This window comes from Kogia breviceps, chromosome 7, assembly GCF_026419965.1.
Source record: "Kogia breviceps isolate mKogBre1 chromosome 7, mKogBre1 haplotype 1, whole genome shotgun sequence".
Lineage (NCBI taxonomy): Eukaryota > Metazoa > Chordata > Mammalia > Artiodactyla > Physeteridae > Kogia > Kogia breviceps.
Window position 1 is genome coordinate 107,718,261 of NC_081316.1, and position 18,593 is coordinate 107,736,853.

At 42.2% G+C, this 18,593-nt stretch overlaps 1 protein-coding gene across 1 annotated transcript in view; it reads left to right on the forward strand.

The window, feature by feature from the left end:
• The first annotated feature begins 3,703 nt into the window (after positions 1 to 3,703).
• CBL (Cbl proto-oncogene) overlaps positions 3,704 to 18,593 on the forward strand; it is an 85,117-nt gene continuing 70,227 nt past the window's right edge. The window contains exon 1 of the mRNA XM_059070603.2: positions 3,704 to 4,214. Coding sequence (XP_058926586.1) covers positions 4,014 to 4,214 — 201 coding nt within the window. The 5' untranslated portion in view covers positions 3,704 to 4,013. The remainder of the gene's footprint in view (positions 4,215 to 18,593) is intronic.

Sequence of the window (18,593 nt, forward strand, 5' to 3'; positions counted from 1 at the left end):
TTCGATCCCTGGTTGGGGAAATAAGATCTTGCAAGCCACAGCGTGCGGCCAAAAAATAAAAAAGAAATCTTTGATTTTGTAAATCTTGAAAGGCCGGATTTTCCCTGGGTATTTACAGGACTGTCTTCTCTCATTGTGATGTAATGTATTGCCTCTTTTCCCGAATTCCAGTCTGTGGTTGACTTTCACAGGTGCTGGGAAAATTACCTTGCTTGGCTCCCTGCAGTACTGAGTTGGTTGGGGCTCCCTCTAGTGGACTTACTTGACCTTCTACTGAGTCCCCTGTGTTTTTCTATTTAAATTATTTACTGAGCAATGTTGGGAGGGGTGCCCCCCACTTAGGGATGCTTCTTGCTGGAGTCATGAAGAGTTGGAAAAAAATATCTGGGGAAGGGACAATGACGAGTGGTTTGCCCTGGTCAGCAGCCCTCATCCCCCACCCCCTCTCTCCAGCCCTGTGCTATTGGGAGCCTTGTCTGTCTGTCACTGGGATCTCTGGACACCATACTGGCTAGAATGAAAACAGCGGAAACTTCAGGGCTTTTCCCCTTGCGGATTAAGGGAACTGCAGACTCTTTCTTTAGATATTTCCATCTCTGCCTTCCTCAACATTTTTTGGTCATTTTTGGTCAATTCCCTGTTGTCAGGAACAGATCTGAAGAAATAGCCATGAGATCTGGGGGAAAAACTCCTTCCTCTAGGGAGCAGGCAGATTCAGGCAGAGGCTGATGATACTTATTTGTCACTTTCGTGGCTGCAGAGTACCTCTCTGACCCCGGGGACATTTTACAGAGTAAAGAGAAGAACCGGCCTTGTCCTTCCCATTGCTTATTGTTCCTGTACCTCAGTGTCAGATAACCTCGTGCACATCTCCCAAATCGGAGATTTTTCTTCTCATCTTGAAGCATGTTTTTCATTTATTCCCCCCCCTCCCCCCAGAACCCTCTCTCCCTGAGTAGGAATGCAGTAGAGGTTCCTGTCCTGGTCCTTCCCTTCATCCAGAAGCTTGTTTGAGGACTTTTGAATAGAATAATTAGTGTCTCTGTTGTGCTGATGCACGGAGTCCCATATTGAGGACAGAAATTACAGAGTATAAACAACATATCGTGTCTCAGAAGAGCATTTACTTTTCAAATATATTCAGTCAACCGACTTTCAGGTGCAGAAAGGATGTGGTTTGGGGCGAAGGTGAAATGGAATAAGAAAATTGCCACAGGTCACATGATGTGATACAAACTGAGCCAGCTCTAGAATAATCCAGGAATGAGAATGACATTGTGATCAACAATTCAATCTCCAGCACATGTTGAAAACAAGCCAAGTGAAAATTGTGAAAGAAAGGTCAATCTTTCTTTCTTCATTAACCTCAGTTCATAAGTGAAAACAGGAATGATCATTTCAGCAGAACTGTCTTCCTTTGAATAGGATCACTTCTGGGGGTTTTAAAGAGATACAGAAGAGAGAAGCGTCACTCTCTCTACTTCATTCAAATGTGAGACAAATATAGATCATCATATATTAAAAGAAATATGTGGACTTCCCTGGTGTCACAGTGGTTAAGAATCTGCCTGCCAAAGCGGGGGACACGGGTTCAAGCCCTGGTCCAGGAAGATCCCACATGCCGCAGAGCAACTAAGCCTGTGCTCCACAACTACCGAGCCTGCGCTCTAGTGCCCGCGTGTCACAACTACCGAAGCCTACGTGCCTAGAGCCCGTGCTCCGCAACAAGAGAAGCCACCGCAATGAGAAGCCCGCACACCACAACGAAGAGTAGCCCCTGCTCGCCCCATCTAAAGTCCGTGTGCAACAACAAAGAGCCAATGCAGCCAAAAATAAATAAATAAATAAATTTAAAAAAAATATGGCTTACTGCAGCAGAAACAGAGTGCAAATTTTACAATTCCATTCTATACAGACCATACTGAACATAATGCAAATTGGAAGCCTTAAACCAAGCCAGAGATGTACAATGATTATGTACATTGTGAAAATGAACTACAAGCTCATACACAGCTCCAAGGGTTCATTTCTTAACCTATACTCCATAAAATCTAGGATTTGACTACGAGAGGAAAAAGTACCCTTGCATGTCTACAATGTGCTAGGTACTGTGGAAGACCAAAGTCGATAAGACAATATAGCATAAATTAATGTGTGGCAGGTGAGAAATAGATGGTTATGGAAATTTAAAGGAGGACTGTCTGGTAAGGAGGACAATATTTGAGTTGAGTATAAAAAAATGGATTGGACTTTAGTAGCACTCTTTAGGCAGAGGGGATGCTCTAAGTAATAGTGATGAAAAAAGAAAGAATTGTGGTATTTTGTGAGTTGGTGAGTCACCCAGCATAGGATATATGTACTGGAATAGTATAAAACTGCAAGCAAGGTAGTTTGGAGTTAGATCATAACTGTTAATTTCATTCAGGAGGCAATGGGGAGTGTTTAACATTTTTTTGGTTTTTGTTTTGTTTTATGCTGTCAGACCTATACTTTAGGAATACTAGTCTGGTGGCAGCATGGATTGGAGGTGGCAGGGAAATCAGTGAGGAAAAGGTTTCAATAGACCAAGGGAGAGGAAAGGAGGGCCTGCAACTAAGGGTGGACGCACTAGGGATGGGAAGTTTTGACAATTATCTAAGAGCTTTGCCTATATGTTTTCTTTAGACATTTTAACTCTTTCTAGGTCGGAATTGACTAATGGAAATTCTACTGATAGGAAATGATAATTTTGACTCCGCAATCAATCTTAGATACAGGCCATTGAATTGCAGACAAGGATATTTTTTCCCCTCTTACAGGACTGTTTGATAAGCTTAATTCCCTAAACAGTCAAGAGCTTTGTAGAAGAGCCAGGTGGGGAATCTAAGGCGGAAGTGAGTACTTATTGAGGCACCAGGGCCTGCATGCTCCCAAAGCTGAGGCTCAGAATTAGCATATTAGGGCAGGGAACTTCCTTCTTTGGGAGAGAGGTTCTTTTTTTCAAAGTTCTTCCAGCGGAACTTTGAGACTAGAAAAGTGGAAGTGACTGGGAACTGCATTGCTGTTCCCTGGGAGGAGCGAGTACTCCTCAGGCCGGGGCTTGAAGCTCAAGATGCTGGCAGTGCCCACCTGTGGTGCAGTGCGCTGAGCAGGGGAATCTTAAGTACATATTCAATTTCCAGAAAAGGAACTTGTGTTCAAAGCAAAAAAAGGGGGAAGTGTTTTATTTTCAGAAGGGTCAAAGGGCCTGGAAGAAGAGCTCGAGGCCTAAGTGTCTCAAGCCTTTCTGGGGTCTAATCAGGATGCAACAATCTGCAGCATTCACTTTCCTGTCCTTGGTCCTGACTTAACTAGGAGTTTAAAACACTTGGGAGTGGGGAAAAAATTTCCTTTTTTCTCCCACAGCGTTAAGAAGCAAACAACTTTAAGTTCAATTTCCTCATTTGTCAGGTGTGGGGTAAAGACTTGAAGTTCAGATTCCTTCTATGGCCACCTGTCTTAATTTAAATAGCCCAATGACCGCCTCCAGGAGGATCATCCCACAACCCACAAGGAGCACGGAGGGCTCGGCTTCTGCCTAGTGCGCAGGCTCCACGTTAGACCCCGCCCCGACCTTTCCCCGCTCCTCCAGCAGGGGGCGCAGCGCGAAGGCTCCGCCTGGGCAGCAACCCACCCCGCCCCTCGCGGTAGGGGCGGGGAAAACTGCGCGGAAACTTGGCCGCAGCTTTCCGGGAGCTGTGGCTCGGGAGGGGGTGGCGCAGGAGGGGTCGCTCCCCAGTCCGGACGCGGCCACTCGCTCCGCGCGCTCCTCCCATCCCCGGGCTCGCGCTTTCTGAAGGGCCGAGCCCGCGCGGACCCACGCTCCCGGCGCCGCCCACTCCCCTCCCCGCGACCGCCCCTCCCTCCGCCCGGACGGCCGGCGGCTGTGACGGCGGCGGCCGGGAGAGGCCCCTCCTTCACGCTCTCCTTCTTTCCCTCACTCGCAGCCAAGCGGAGCCGGCGGACGCGGCTGGGCCCCTAACCCTCCCCGGGCTATGGCCGGCAATGTGAAAAAGAGCTCTGGGGCCGGGGGCGGCGGCGGCTCCGGGGGTTCGGGCTCGGGCGGCCTGATCGGGCTTATGAAGGACGCCTTCCAGCCGCACCACCACCACCACCACCACCACCACCTCAGCCCCCACCCTCCGGGGACCGTGGACAAGAAGATGGTGGAGAAGTGCTGGAAGCTCATGGACAAGGTGAAAGGCCTGCAGAAGACCCGCGGGAGCAGGGGTGGGCGTGGGCGGAGGGGCCGAGGGACGGGAAGGAAGGGACAGAGGAAGCTGGGGGAGGGGACGGGTCATGCGAGGCTGGGGAGGCGAGGAGCTGGGGTGACGGGGCGCAGGGGTGGGGAATATGGGGGTGGGGAGGAGACCGGGAGGATGGGGGTCGGCGGTGGGGGAAGGGCTGCGGTTGGGAGTGAGGGAACGTTGAGGTGTCTGTTTAGGGTTGCGAGACAAAGATGGGGTGGCGGCAGGGGTGAAGGGTAACTGGGGAGCCACCAGGGAGGAAGTATAATGGGGGTGCAGAGTTTGCGGCTCTGTGCAGGGTGTAAGGATGTGGGTCACGGAATTGGCCCCGGGAGATAGGAGGGAGGGGGTGAGGAAGAGCGCTTGATTTACCGGCTGGGACTGTTAGCTGGATGAGCTACTCTGACTAGGGAATTACGTTTACGGTCTCTGGTTGCGAGACCTGGGGTCCTGACAACTCCGCAGGCAAACTGCGCTCTAGGTGAGCGTATAGTTTTTGTTTCTGTTTTTTCTTCTCATTCAGATGCAACACCGAGAGAAAATAAATGGGGGGTGTTTAAATGGGCCAAGGAAGGAACTTTCCTCCACATCTAGAGCTGGCTCGAGTTTTTCTCCTCCAAAACATTGAATGGGAACCATTGCTGGTGTTGAGATAGATATGCACTGATTAAACCACAAGTTCGGGTCATAACCATTATTTTAGGAGAGATATGTTGACTGAGCGGGTTAGGCAGCAGATTCTGACTTCTTCCAGAACTTCCTCCTTACACACACTGCTTTTCGTTGGGTTCTACTTTTGTTGGTAACAGAACCTGACTCCTTATTACAGAACCTGACTTTAAACTTGTTAGATGAGCTGCTTTGGTTACTTTTTTTTTTTTTTTTTTTTAGCAAGTGTGAAAAATAACCCCACTTTAAGTTTGGCATTTGAGAGAATGTTACTTCCTTATAGTTGTGTCTGTATAATGAAACATAGTAGTTAGTATTTAGTTAGTATTCCAAGTATTTAAAAGTGTTTTAACAGTCTAACGGTTTGTTCCAGAGAATTCAATATTTCCTTGCTATTTTTCACATTTATTAATAACTTATTTTTGCAGAATTCATTCTGCACATGAAAGGTGATTAGAAGGATCAGGCATATATTGTAAGAGAATGGTGTTATTTCCTCCAGAGTAAAATTGTTTTTCTTTGGTTCCTCTCTGGGCCTAGGTTCCTCTTCTGTAAAGTTCTTCATGGATTGTTTTGCACTAGAAACAGCTAATAAAAGTGACTATGAGGCACTTGGCAAATATAAATGTGCTATATAAATTCTTAATAAGTCCTGTGTATGAGTTAGCACTCCTGTAGTGCATACCAGTGGTTTCAGAAGCTACTTTTTCACTGCTGGTTTTTCTCATGTTAAGTAATTGGTATGGTAATTAATAAACAAGTATTTGTATGTTGATTATATTGGTGTTATAATGCTAATTTCATTATTAGAAATTGTAATAAAACCATTAAAGAAAGTTAGGCATAAAGGAAATTTTAAATGCATTGACACCTTGAAAATATATATGGAATATATTCAAAATCCGAAGATTGTAGGTTTGCATTTTAGGGATTTAGAGTTAATGACTTAAAAAGTTTCTCCTGGAATGAAAAAACATTTGCATTTCTAATTAGTTTCTCATTGTATCAACATGTGATGTATCAAAATCATATTGATTAGAGACCTCTACTTAAAAATAATAAACATTTGATCAAACTTTTGAGTCTGCGTAATGTAGTCCTTAAAATAAGATTTCCCCTTAAGTCTTTCTCATTCATCTCTTTAAAGAGTGTGAATTGAATTATGATTTCTTCTGCAGAATGTTTAATTATTTGGGAAGTATAAAGACCTCTCGGTTTTGAGTCAATGCTTTTCAGGTTTCGGTAGTTTCAAGGAAAGTAGGTTTCTAGCTTTTCCATTCTAGCGTTGGGAAAGGAATGTTTTATTCTTGTGTTGCTTGTTTTGGAAAATGATTTTTAGTACTTTTTGCCCCACATCACATATTACTGGTTGTGCTGAAATGAAAATGGTTCTTTCTGATGTATTAGTCCAGTAGGTTCGTCCTGCTTTTCAGATTTTCTGACTAATTCTGTAGTGTTGTTAGATTTCACCGTCTCTTTTACTCCTGCTGTTTAGAGCATAGATGTTCTCTTTTTTCACTTTATTTATTTATTGTTTTTTTGCGGTACGCGGGCCTCTCACTGTTGCGGCCTCTCCTGCAGCGGAGCACAGGCTCCGGACGCGCAGGCTCAGCTGTCATGGCTCACGGGCCCAGCCGCAACGCGGCATGTGGGATCCTCCCGGACCGGGGCACGAACCCGTGTCCCCTGCATCGGCAGGCGGACTCTCAACTACTGCGCCACCAGGGAAGCCCTTCACTTTATTTTTATTATTGAAAGTCTTAAATGTATCACTAACCCTTCTTGACTTTATGCCATATAAGTGGAGAAGAACTTAGTGTCAAATCTATAGATGTCCCACACATCTATTGAATTTAGCTCTAAGTCACCATATCATATCTATTTTAACCTTGTCGTTGAAGCTAGGTGAATATTATCCCAGCCTATTATTAATCAGTTTATTGGTTTAGCCCTGGGAACTGTCTCCTCTTCTCCAGTATTGGATGTATACGGATGGAGAAGTTGGCATAATTCATGGGTTCTGGTCAACATAGGCTCAATTTACTATTCCACTGCAGAACTTAAACTCATTCTTGGAAAAATGCTTGTGCTAGAATGCTTGTTATTAAGCAGAAGACATGGTCAGCCTCTAGGGTTTTTTTTTGCCACCCCCGGTATATTGTAATTAGTATTTGTGAAGATACTTGTATGTGAAGAAAATGGCTAGTAAGTAAAGCGACAGCAGGGCAGGGGAGTGAAGAGAGCAGTCATATAAATTGCCTTGAATGTAAATATAGAAGTATCAAGGTATTTAATTTAGTGAGAGACTCAAAATTCCATTATGAAGTAGAGTGGGAGTTGGCAAACTTTCTGTCACAGGACAGATAGTAAATACTTTAGGCATTGCTGGCCACATATGCAGTCCTATATTCTTTTTTTTAAAAAATAAATTTATTTTATTTATTTATTTTTGGCTGTGTTGGGTTTTCGTTGCTGCCCGTGGGCTTTCTCTAGTTGTGGCGAGCAGGGGCTACTCTTTGTTGCAATGCGTGGGCTTCTCATTGCAGTGGCTTCTCTCGTTGTGGAGCACGGGCTGTAGGCACGTGGGCTTCAGTAGTTGCGGCACGCGGGCTCAGTAGTTGTGGCTTACGGGCTCTAGAGCACAGGCTCAGTAGTTGTGGCGCATGAGCTTAGTTGCTCCACGGCATGTGGGATCTTCCCAGACCGGGGATCAAACCCTTGTCCCCTGCATTGGCAGGTGGATTCTTAACCACTGAGTCACCAGGGGAGCCCACTATATTCTTCCTGTTGTTGTTTTTACAACTCTTTAAAAATGTGAAAGCCATTCTTATCTTGCAGGTGTACAAAAAAGGCTGCAGGCTGTAGTTTGTCCACCTCTGAAGTAGAGCATCATGCTGGCAGTATTTTAAGTCCATGCTATGTTTTTATTTTAAATGAGCTTATGTTAGTAAAACCTTAAGGTGTTCATTTATTTAATGGGCTATAATTTATGGGAAAAATGCTTTCCTTTAAAGTATGGATTTAAAAAAGCATTTTAAAAAGATAATCCTTCTGCTACCTAGCTTCTGCTTGCCCTAAAAAAAAGCACCTTGAGTAACTTCCTGTATTTTGGAAGTAAGATGCACTTAATAGAATTTATTAATCAGTATGTTTCATTGGACTCTTTTCTCTCTTTCTTGTTACCTTTCTTCCTAAGCTTGCATGCTCACTAAATCAGGAGCATAGTAGTGCTAGGTGTAAATTCTTATGTTCCAAGAGATTGCATTATAGTGGTAAGTGACTGTATGTTCAAAGTGATATGGGATCTCTTAAGTTTAAACATCATGTACATATTTCTTCTCTATCTTAACCTCTGAAGATTGTAAACTCCACGAGGATAGCAACTATAATCTCTTTTATCTTCTGCAGTGTCCAGTCACAAGGCCTTACACAATAGTAAGTGCGTTGTAAATATTTATTAAATTAAACTGCTTTGTGTGCCCCAGAGGAATTCTGAAAGGAAAAGTTATGGGTGTGGGAATCATTTTTAATTACATTAAACTTATTTATTTCTTTCACTAGTTCTTTGGCAGTATCATCCCTATTTTATGGATACTTAGCCTCAGAGAGGTTATGTAACTTAGTTAATAGGGGAACTTGACTTGGAATCCAGGATTACCCACCTCCTAAGGCTTAGTTATTTCCTCCATACAGTATAACTTCTCAGGTATTCAACGAAGTCTCGATAACAGAAGTCATTTTTCAGAAAGTGATCTGTGTAGGTATACAACAGCAATTCTCACACACGCACACACACACTCTCACACCCGCCATTCACACACTCAGGCAAGGTACATGTTCTCTTGAATGATGTTAACATGGTGTTTAACTGGTATCATTAAAAGAAATATCTTCTTTTAAGTTAAGGGTTTATGTCTCTTCAAATTATGTGGACTGGTTACTTTGCATGGTTATCATGGAGGTTTGTACATGTTATTCTCCCATTGCACTTAATTCATGCCATTCAGCTCTGATGGCAGCTGTCCTTGACGAAACATCTGCAGTGCAGTGGGGGGCTCTCAAAACAATAAATATGGGCATTTCATCTTGTAATACCCACCAGGTGGTGCTGGTTCATGTTACTTTTCTTCTAAAAATTGGAAACCCTTTCTGTTGCTGTTGTATTAATAAAGTAGGTGTTTATTTTCTGGTAGTCACCCCCTTCCCAATTTAATTTTAACTCTAGGAATTTTAGTCACCCAGGAATTTGTGATTCAAAGTAAAGGTATTGGGATTCATTTAAAAAAAAAAAAGTGATAGCATTTACCACTTTTTATTTCATCTGTCTCTCCACTAGAGCTCTTCAGGATCAAGGCTTTGTCTTTTTTTAAAATTTATTTTTGGCTGCACTGGTTCTTCGTTGCTGTGCACTGGCTTTCTCTAGTTGTGTTCTCTAGTTGTGGTGAGCGGGGGCTGCTCTTCGTTGCGGTGCGCGGGCTTTTTGTTGCGGAGTGCAGGCTCTAGGCGTGTGGGCTCAGCAGTTGTGGCTCTTGGGCTCTAGAGCGCAGGCTCAGTAGTTGTGGCGCAGGGGCTTAGTTGCTCCGTGGCATGTGGGATCTTCCTGGACCAGGGCTCGAACGCGTGTCCCCTGCATTGGCAAGCGGACTCTTAAACACTGCGCCACCAGGGAAGTCCCAAGGCTTTGTCTTAACATCAGTTCCTGTGCCTAACACATAGTACTTGCTGAATGAAGTGCAAACATTTTAACAAAGTAAAATGGGATCAAAACATGTTCCCTCATTTTCTGTGTGATTAATTAGGAGGATCAGGTAGGTAATCTTTTTTTTTTGAGTGTTGAATTAAAGTAACATTTACTAAAAGTAGTTTTACCTTTTTGGTTATAAGGGTAATATACAGTCATTGTAAACAAAAAGGTGGTGTTGTTTTCATGCCTATTAAGAATTCCCCCAAGGGATGTAAAATTCTCCCTAGTTCCGTATGAAACGTGAGCTCACTGAGCATTTCATGTGATTGATGATAGAAATTTTGAAGGGTATATGGAATAAAAAAGTAGGGTTAAGCCAGGGAAGAACATAATCTGCTCTGTTCATTTAGTGGCTTTGGTTGAAGTTTTTGGTGACCCTTGCTGCAGTATGACCTGTTTTTAATATGTTGTTTGTTGGCTGTATACACATGGGCAGATTGGTCCCCAAGTCTTCACTTTCAGTGGAGTTCATGTTATAGTCAAACATACGGATAATGTTTATACTATGAAAATCACCCCCTTAATGACTAACCTAGAGCATTAAAAGAAAAATGGACTAAGCGTTAGTTTGAAAACTGAGCCTAAATTTCAATCACATTTTCCAATGAAGTTGTTAATTCTGATCTTAGAATTAATTCTGATCATTAGGTTTGTTGGAAGAGGGGGATTATAACAAGCAAGTCATTGTGAAATGTTTTCATGATTAGCACATTTTGTGCTGGAAGGAAATAGGTGGGAGTAGTCAACCAGGAGCACTGGAAGCCAGCCTCAGCTCTGTCCCCACAATGTTCCTTCCTGCAGCAGCTTCCAAAAGGAGGAGGGGAAAGGGGTGCAGTGATGGTATTGGTGGTACACACCCACTGGGGATTCAAGCCCTAGGAGATGGAATGTCACTGCCATAGAAACTCCTAAATCAGCAATGACCCTGGGTCTCCCCGCTGCAACTTTTGGGATGGGTGGCGAGTCTTGCTTAGCAGACTCCTCTGCCTTGGGCGCCTTCTTACAGCCACCACTGACCTTCCCTCTTGCTCTGGGATCAACCACAAGAAATCTTAAAATGAAGCCAACTCACTGCTACTTCATTGAGGGGGATGGGATACTAATTCCTGCCTCCTTTCTTAGAGCTACTTTGAATAGCAGTACACAGGTATAGCACTCTTGGTGAAAAACAATTTATGAACCATAAAATATGCAGAACAAAATGTACAGGTCTCCTTTTACTCTCATACCGCAAAAATGACTACCCTCTCCAGAGGTAACCACTGTCTACTGTTTGGGGTTCATCCCTCCAGTCCCTTTTTCTAGGCAGCTCTGAGAAGGCTGGATGGATAGCATTGCCCTTGAAAGATTTATGACTTGAGCAAATTGCTGCCTTTTTAGCATTTATTCACTAAGACTGATAACCAAGTTCTAATAATTCCTTATATTGCCGATCAGTTTACAATTTCACATCTGCTGATACAGCAAAAATTTCAAAATAATGTGTCTTATGAGAAAGAAACAGATTCAGAGAGTTTAAGTAACATAAGCCACCCAACTAATACTTTTCTTTTTTTATGTGGATCTTGAACTGTTGTTCAGACTCTAAGTGATTTAAAAAAATTTTTTTGCGGTACGCGGGCATCTCACTGTTGTGGCCTCTCCCGTTGCGGAGCACAGGCTCAGCGGCCATGGCTCACGGGCCCAGCCACTCCGCCGCACGTGGGTTCCTCCCGGACCGGGGCACGAACCCGTGTCCCCTGCATCGGCAGGCGGACTCTCAACCACTGCGCCAACCGGGAAGCCCTTTTTTCTTTCTTTAAAAAGATTATTTATTTATTTATTTTGGGCTGCATTGGGTCTTCGTTGCTGCACGCGGGCTTTCTCTAGTTGCGGCGAGCGGGGCTACTCTTCTTTGCAGTGCGCGGGCTTCTCGTCGTGGTGGCTTCTCTTGTGGAGCATGGGCTCTAGTCGCGCGGGCTTCAGTAGTTTTGGCACGCGGGCTCAGTACTTGTGGCTTGTGGGCTCTAGAGTGCAGCCTCAATAGTTGTGGCGCACGGGCTTAGTTGCTCTGTGGCATGTGGGATCTCCCCGGACCAGGGCCCGAACCTGTGTCCCCTGCATTGGAAGGTGGATTCTTAACCACTGTGCCACCAGGGAAGTCCCTCTAAGTGATTCTTATAAGCCAGTGCCTCTCAGACTTTAACATGAATTCATATCATCTGGGGATCTTGTTAAAACGTAGAGTCTGAGTAGATCTGGTGTAGGGCCTGAGATTCTGTGTTGCTGACAGGGATCACACTTCAAGTAGCAAGGCCGCATACCACAGTTGCTTTTATTTTATAGATAAGCTTGACAGATTTTATTTTAAGAAAAAGAAATGGCAGTAGAGTATCTTATTTATGTTTAAGGTATTAATTATTCTTAAATTTGGAAAGTAATACTTATAAAATTACACATTAAGCAAAAGTGGGATTTTTAAACAAGAATGCTTCTAGAATTTAAAAAATGTTTTGCTACATTATGGAGATTATCCATGTTAATACTACATGTAGGTCTCCCTGAATAATTATTTTTTATAAGTTTGTTTATTTATTTATTTATGGCTGCATTGGGTCTTTGTTGCTGTGCGCCGGCTTTCTGTAGTTGCTATGAGCAGGGGCTACTCTTCGTTGCGGTGCGTGGACTTCTCATTGCGGTGGCTTCTCTTGTTGCAGAGCATGGGCTCTAGGCAGGCGGGCTTCAGTAATTGTGGCACGTGGGCTCAGTAGTTGTTGCTCGCGGGCTCTAGAGCGCAGGCTCAGTAGTTGTGACGCACGGGCTCAGTTGCTCTGCGGCATGTGGGATCTTCCCAGACCATGGCTGGAACCCATGTCCCCTGCATTGGCAGGTGGATTCTTAAGCACTGCGCCACTAGGGGAGTCCTGAATTCTGTTTTTAAGGGGTGTATAAGATTTTATAATATGGATATATATGTTTATTTAACAAATATTGATAGTCTTCTAGGTTATTTCTGATTTTTAATACTAGGAAGAATGTTGCAGTGACTATTATGCAATTGCTAAACATTCTTTAGAATAAACTTCTAGAAATGAAATGTACTGGGTCAAAGGAATCATACATTAAAGTTTGAAAAGTATATATTGGCACATTGCCTTCCAAAGTCTGCTTTCATCCACAATCCTTGTCTAGTTTGTTGATTTAAATATGTAGCTGATTCCTAGTTACTTTAGGTGAACATTATGTTGGCACCTTTTCCACCATCACACTTTCATTGAACATGAACTTTTTGCTGGGTGCTAGGGAGTTAAGGATGACTCAGTCCTCATACTTGCAAACTGGTGATATAACTGAAGGTGTTCAAAGGGATCAGGGAACCCCCTGTGGGAATCATTAGGCAAATCTTTACTTAATCCTTGAGACCAGAAAGAGGATTGGGACTGGGGAGGGACTAGACCAAGCAGAGAAACTCCACAATATCCTTATTCACAGTTGTGCCTTAATTAGGATCTGACATCCAAAAATGATGCTAAAATCATTTAATCTCTAGTTCATGCTAAATATTGGTTTGAATTTGCACTGATAAGTCTGAGAAGAGAATCATATTTTCCTTTTAAAAACAGAATCCCTGTATAAAAACTGCATGGTTAAGATGTTAGCACATGTCGGTTATTTAATTTCCAACATTGTACTGGCTGTATTTTTTTTTCTGCAATTAATGTGATAAGTGAAAGTAATGAGATTGGTAATTAGTTGTAAGTGACATAGTGCTTTTAATAAATAGTGTTGGGAGGTATTTGAGAAGTGTTGGGTAGTAATTACAGTTCAAGTCCCTGAATCGGTTTTGATAAATCAGTAATGGAGAAGAGTAATTAGAAGTAAAAGACTTTTTTTTCTTGGGGCCATTATCTAGTGATGTTATGTTTCTTTAAAAAAACGTACGGGTTTCTGATTTCTCTTTGAAAAACAGTCCTAAGTTTTCATTTAAAAGCTTCACTGTGTAGTTACACTTGTAAAACTGTTATATCTCTTCAAGTTTCTGAGTTGATTAGTTTCTAAAACTTGAAGCTTTAAGAAAAGAAATTGATTGATCTAACTCTTAATTTATAGAGGGAGAGAGCCCCAGAGAGATGAGTAACTTGCCCAGGGTCACATAGCCAGTTAATGTCAGTCACCAGACTAAGACCCAGGTCTCTGGACTCCTACCCTGGTGTCCCTTCTGCTGTATCTCCTGTTCTCTTGAGCAACTGATTCTTTTAAAACTAATCACATTTTATGTGTTTTATGTATAGCTCACCATACTGAATACTTGCTTTTGAAGCTTAGTGCTTATTTTAATCATGCTTTTTAACATATGAAAAAGTTTGAAATGAAAAATGCTTCCATGGATAAGTTAAGGTCTACAGAGATAAAAATACTTAGTCATTCACAGTTATATATGCTTATAGTTTTCTGTCTAGTTAGAAATACAATTCCTTAGTGTTAGAAAAGATTCTGTGTTCAGAACAGAATTAGGCATAGGCACTGTTCTCTGTAACTTTTCTGTTTTTAAAAATTCAGCAATTTCCAAACATAATTTTATTCCTCTTTATTGTAATCATAGCAGTTTCGAAATTTTTTCTATTGACCATTGAGTCCTTGGCAGAAGCAAAGGGAGGAGCTAGGCCAGTGAGGAAGCTATTATGAATGGAGTATATGGCAGCTGTGCAAGGATACTGTTGGTTTCCCAGAGCTAAGGATGTTTCTTTTTGACATTGTTCTGAGTGATGCTGTAAATGTACAGGCAGAAGTAAACAAAAGGAAGCCATTTTTGCTATTGTAAGACTTGGAAAGCAAAATAAAATTGAGAATAGACTAAGCAGGAAAATATCTTTCGGAAATTTTTTGGTGAATTTTTTAAGCTCAGAATGCACATTTGTGCTTTAGAGGTTAACTAAAACTGCCAATTTAACATTCACTGATAAAGGCAGGTTCTTTTGGCTTTTGATGTTTGTTAACTATTGAGTTGAATTATTCACAAAGCCTTTTGGAAACTTTTTCCCTAGAGGTTATAAATATTTAGGGATTTTTTTTTTTTTTACGGAAGATTTTAATGTCAAAAGAATTGCTCTGGGCTTCCCTGGTGGCGCAATGGTTGATAATCCACCTGCCGATGCAGGGGACACAGGTTCGTGCCCCGGTCCGGGAAGATCCCACATGCCGCTCAGCGGCTGGGCCCGTGAGCCATGGCCGCTGAGCCTGCGCGTCTGGAGTCTGTGCTCCGCAACGGGAGAGGCCACAACAGTGAGAGGCCCGTGTACCGCAAAAAAAAAAAAAAAAAAAAAAAAGAATTGCTCTACCTATATACTTACTTTATGGTCTGTGTTAGTGTTAAGGGGTTCTGATTTCCCTGGTCATGTGATTGATTTATCTTTGAAAGATCTTGAGAAAAGCAGATATTTAATCTACAATTGATCTTTACAAGGTCACATTCTAAGGAGGGACTGATAACATTTGTGGAACGTACATGATAGTAGTTTGAAAATGTGAACTAATCAAGTGTTTGGGAGACATTTAAAAACTCATGATATTTTAAATCTGTTATGAGGGGTAATATGTTTTTTCAGGTCATTGTCATTTATCAGTGTTTATTAATTGCTTACTATAGGTTGGGCAGAGCAATTTTATTTTAGTTTTGTTGTTGTTGAAAGGAAGTATACCTTTTTTTCCAGAGGTATTAGGCAAATAATGCATTTTAACCTGAGTTCTTAATGTTAATGCATTTGCCTTTAAATAGGGAGAATATATTATGGGTTGGCATGTGTAGCTCTGGATATAAATGTAAATAATTTGGGGGGAGCTCTGCTTGGGTCGGACCTTTGAAGGAGTGGATACTGTAGTTTTTGCAGATTGTTGGTCACCCTGTTCTTGGGTGGCCTGCTGCCTTTTCTCTATTCCTTGGTTACCAAGTAGTCAGAAACCATGCAGGTTTGGAAGGGTAGCTGTGGCCTGGCCAGATGGTAGGAATAAGGATGTCAGTTTCTGGGAGTCAACAAAGGGTGATATGAGGTCTAACATTCTGTCTTCAATAGATAATTCCTGCCTAACCTGCAGATAAACCTGGTCGAGTTGTATGGAAATGGGGAGGGAACTAGCACTTTATTGGAAACTGTGCAGTCCTTTCATAAACATTTTTTATGAGGTGGGTATTATCGCTTTGTTACAGGTAGAACTAAGGCTCAGAGGTTAAGAAATTTACTGAAGGTAAATGACCTAAACAGGACATTCTGATGTGGCTGTTTGGTGTAATCTTGTCAAGATACTAAAACATTTTAATTTTAATTCAACACATAAAAGCTTATATTTTAGGCTTCATCATACTGTCTCCTTGTTAATTCTCTGATACTCCACATCTCTCCCTTAATGACCCTCTTCACCTTGCTCTCTACACTTCAGTCTCACTGACCTTTCTATTCCTCAAATCCAAACCTATTCTCACTTTAAGGCTGTTGGATTAGTTTTCCCCTCTGTTTGGGCTACTCTTCTGCTGATTCTACATGACGGGCTCCTTCCTGTAATTTTTTTTTTTTTTTTTTGCAGTACGCGGGCCTCTCACTGTTGTGGCCTCTCCCGTTGCGGAGCACAGGCTCCAGACGCGCAGGCTCAGCGGCCATGGCTCACGGGCCCAGCCGCTCTGCGGCACGTGGGATCCTCCCGGACCGGGCCACGAACCCGTGTCCCCTGCATCGGCAGGCAGACTCTCAACCACTGCGCCACCAGGGAAGCCCTCCTTCCTGTAATTTTAACTCTTAGCCTAAATTCACCTCAGAGAAGCTTCCCCTACTCACTGTGCTAAAGTAGTCATCCAGCATTTTCTTATTATTCTATTTTAATTGTGTGCATAGAACCTGATATTTTTCTTGTTGATATCCTTTTTGTTGTTTATTGCCTGATTCCTCTCAGATTCAGCGGTATGGTATTTTTACTTCTGTGTCCCAGTGCCTGACATATATTTGTTGAATGGATACGTTGAGAAAAATCAAAACCAGGTGCAATCTTCTTAAACGTACAGCCTTCATATCTCTGAATTTGTGTCTGTCTAAACCTGCCCTCATTCCCTTTCTTCCTGTTTTTTTTTTTTTTTTTGCGGTATGTGGGCCTCTCACCGTTGTGGCCTCTCTCGTTGCGGAGCACAGGCTCCGGACGCGCAGGCTCAGCGGCCATGGCTCACGGGCCCAGCCGCTCCGCGGCACGTGGAATCTTCCCGGACCGGGGCATGAACCTGCGTCCCCTGCATCGGCAGGCGGACTCTCAACCACTGCGCCACCAGGGAAGCCCCGTTTCTTCCTGTTTTAAAGGAAGGAAGTGTCTCTTCTTTTAATGGTATTGGGTGTTTAGTGTTCTAGCTGTGTTGTAGATCCCATTTTCCATTTTCTTTTATCTTTTTCTCTTCTGGTACTTTCTCCATATAAAATATGCTCAGTATTCCCTGAAGATAAAAACCTTGGATCATATAACCTCTTGTAGTCTTTACAGAATCTTGATCTCTTAGTCTCAATGTCAGTCTCCCCTAACTCCCTCCATGGACTATTTAAGAACCTACCATTTTAATATTTTTATTATGTATTCTGTAAAAATATATTCTGAATCATAAATACCTGTCTTCCAAATGAGGTTTTAGAATGTAATACTTATAAATTGGGTACTATTTATTTTAATTAGCATGAGTTTTTAACTCTGTTGCATTTAGAATATAGCTGTCTTCTGAGGTAGTCTTTTTTTCTTGGCTATGTTGTTCCCTTTTGGCTTGAAACCCTTGATAGGATGAGCAGCTTCCTAAAACACTGTTAAAATATTCATAAATCAGATATTTTTGTTGATTCAGCTTGTCTTTATTTGCCAGGCTTATATAGGGCTCGTTTTCAAGAGTACAGGAAATGATGTACAGAGGATAAAATATTTAGTTTAAAATTTTTAATATTGTCTTACATCATTTGAAGAGACATTAGTAATTAAATTGGAATTTTGCAATTGTTCCAGATGGACCTAGTGATCCCACTTCTGGGGGATCTATCCTAAGGAAATAATCTGATGTTTAGAAGAATAAAATGCCCAAAGATGTTCATCACAGTGACACTTGTAATAGCGAAGACTTAAAAACAGTATAAATGTTAAAGTGGAGAGGATGGTTTAGGATATGGTATGTCTATAGAGTGGAATCATTTAGACACCTTTAAAAAGTTTATAATGAACTTTTGGTGCTGCAAGAAAATAGGCATTTTAAAATATTAAATAAAGTAAGAAATCAGACTTCTGCTTCTACCATTGTTAGACTAGGTTGTTTTGAACTAAATAATACTGCTGGCAACTAGAAAAGCTAGAAGATGTTGAAGAGCTATAAAGGCAGTGAGGAATTAGAGGCCAGGTTCTGGAAGATAAGGAAAGCTCTGAGAGGTAAGCCTTATTTTTGAGGCTGCCTTTTCCATGAGGTCATTGCTGATTCTGGAAGTGATAGCTGAGAGGCTGAATAGAGTTTTCAACATGCTCATGTCAAGGAGGACAAAAAATTGGAATTAGGGCCTGCCAAGGTGGAGGGTCCTGGGAAACACTCTAGGTTTTGGGGTTGGGTCCCTGAGGGCCTGAATTGTAGGAGTAAGGGTGAAACAGAAGTAAACCAGTCTTTACAGGGCACTGAAGACTGAAGCCCAGCTTTTTAATCTTCTCAATTTTGGTTTAGATTAAGATGACCTGGAATTCCTAGTGTCCCTAGCCAAATCTGTCTGCTAGAAGCAAAAGTAAATCCTTTCTGAATAACATCATCCGTAGCCTCAGATTGTCTCTATAATTTTTTATATACAGTGTTCAGCACTCAATAAAAAATAATTAAGCTTATGAAAAAACAAACTACAACTGAAAACCAACAGGAAAGATTGGTAAAAGATACATACTTACAGGGG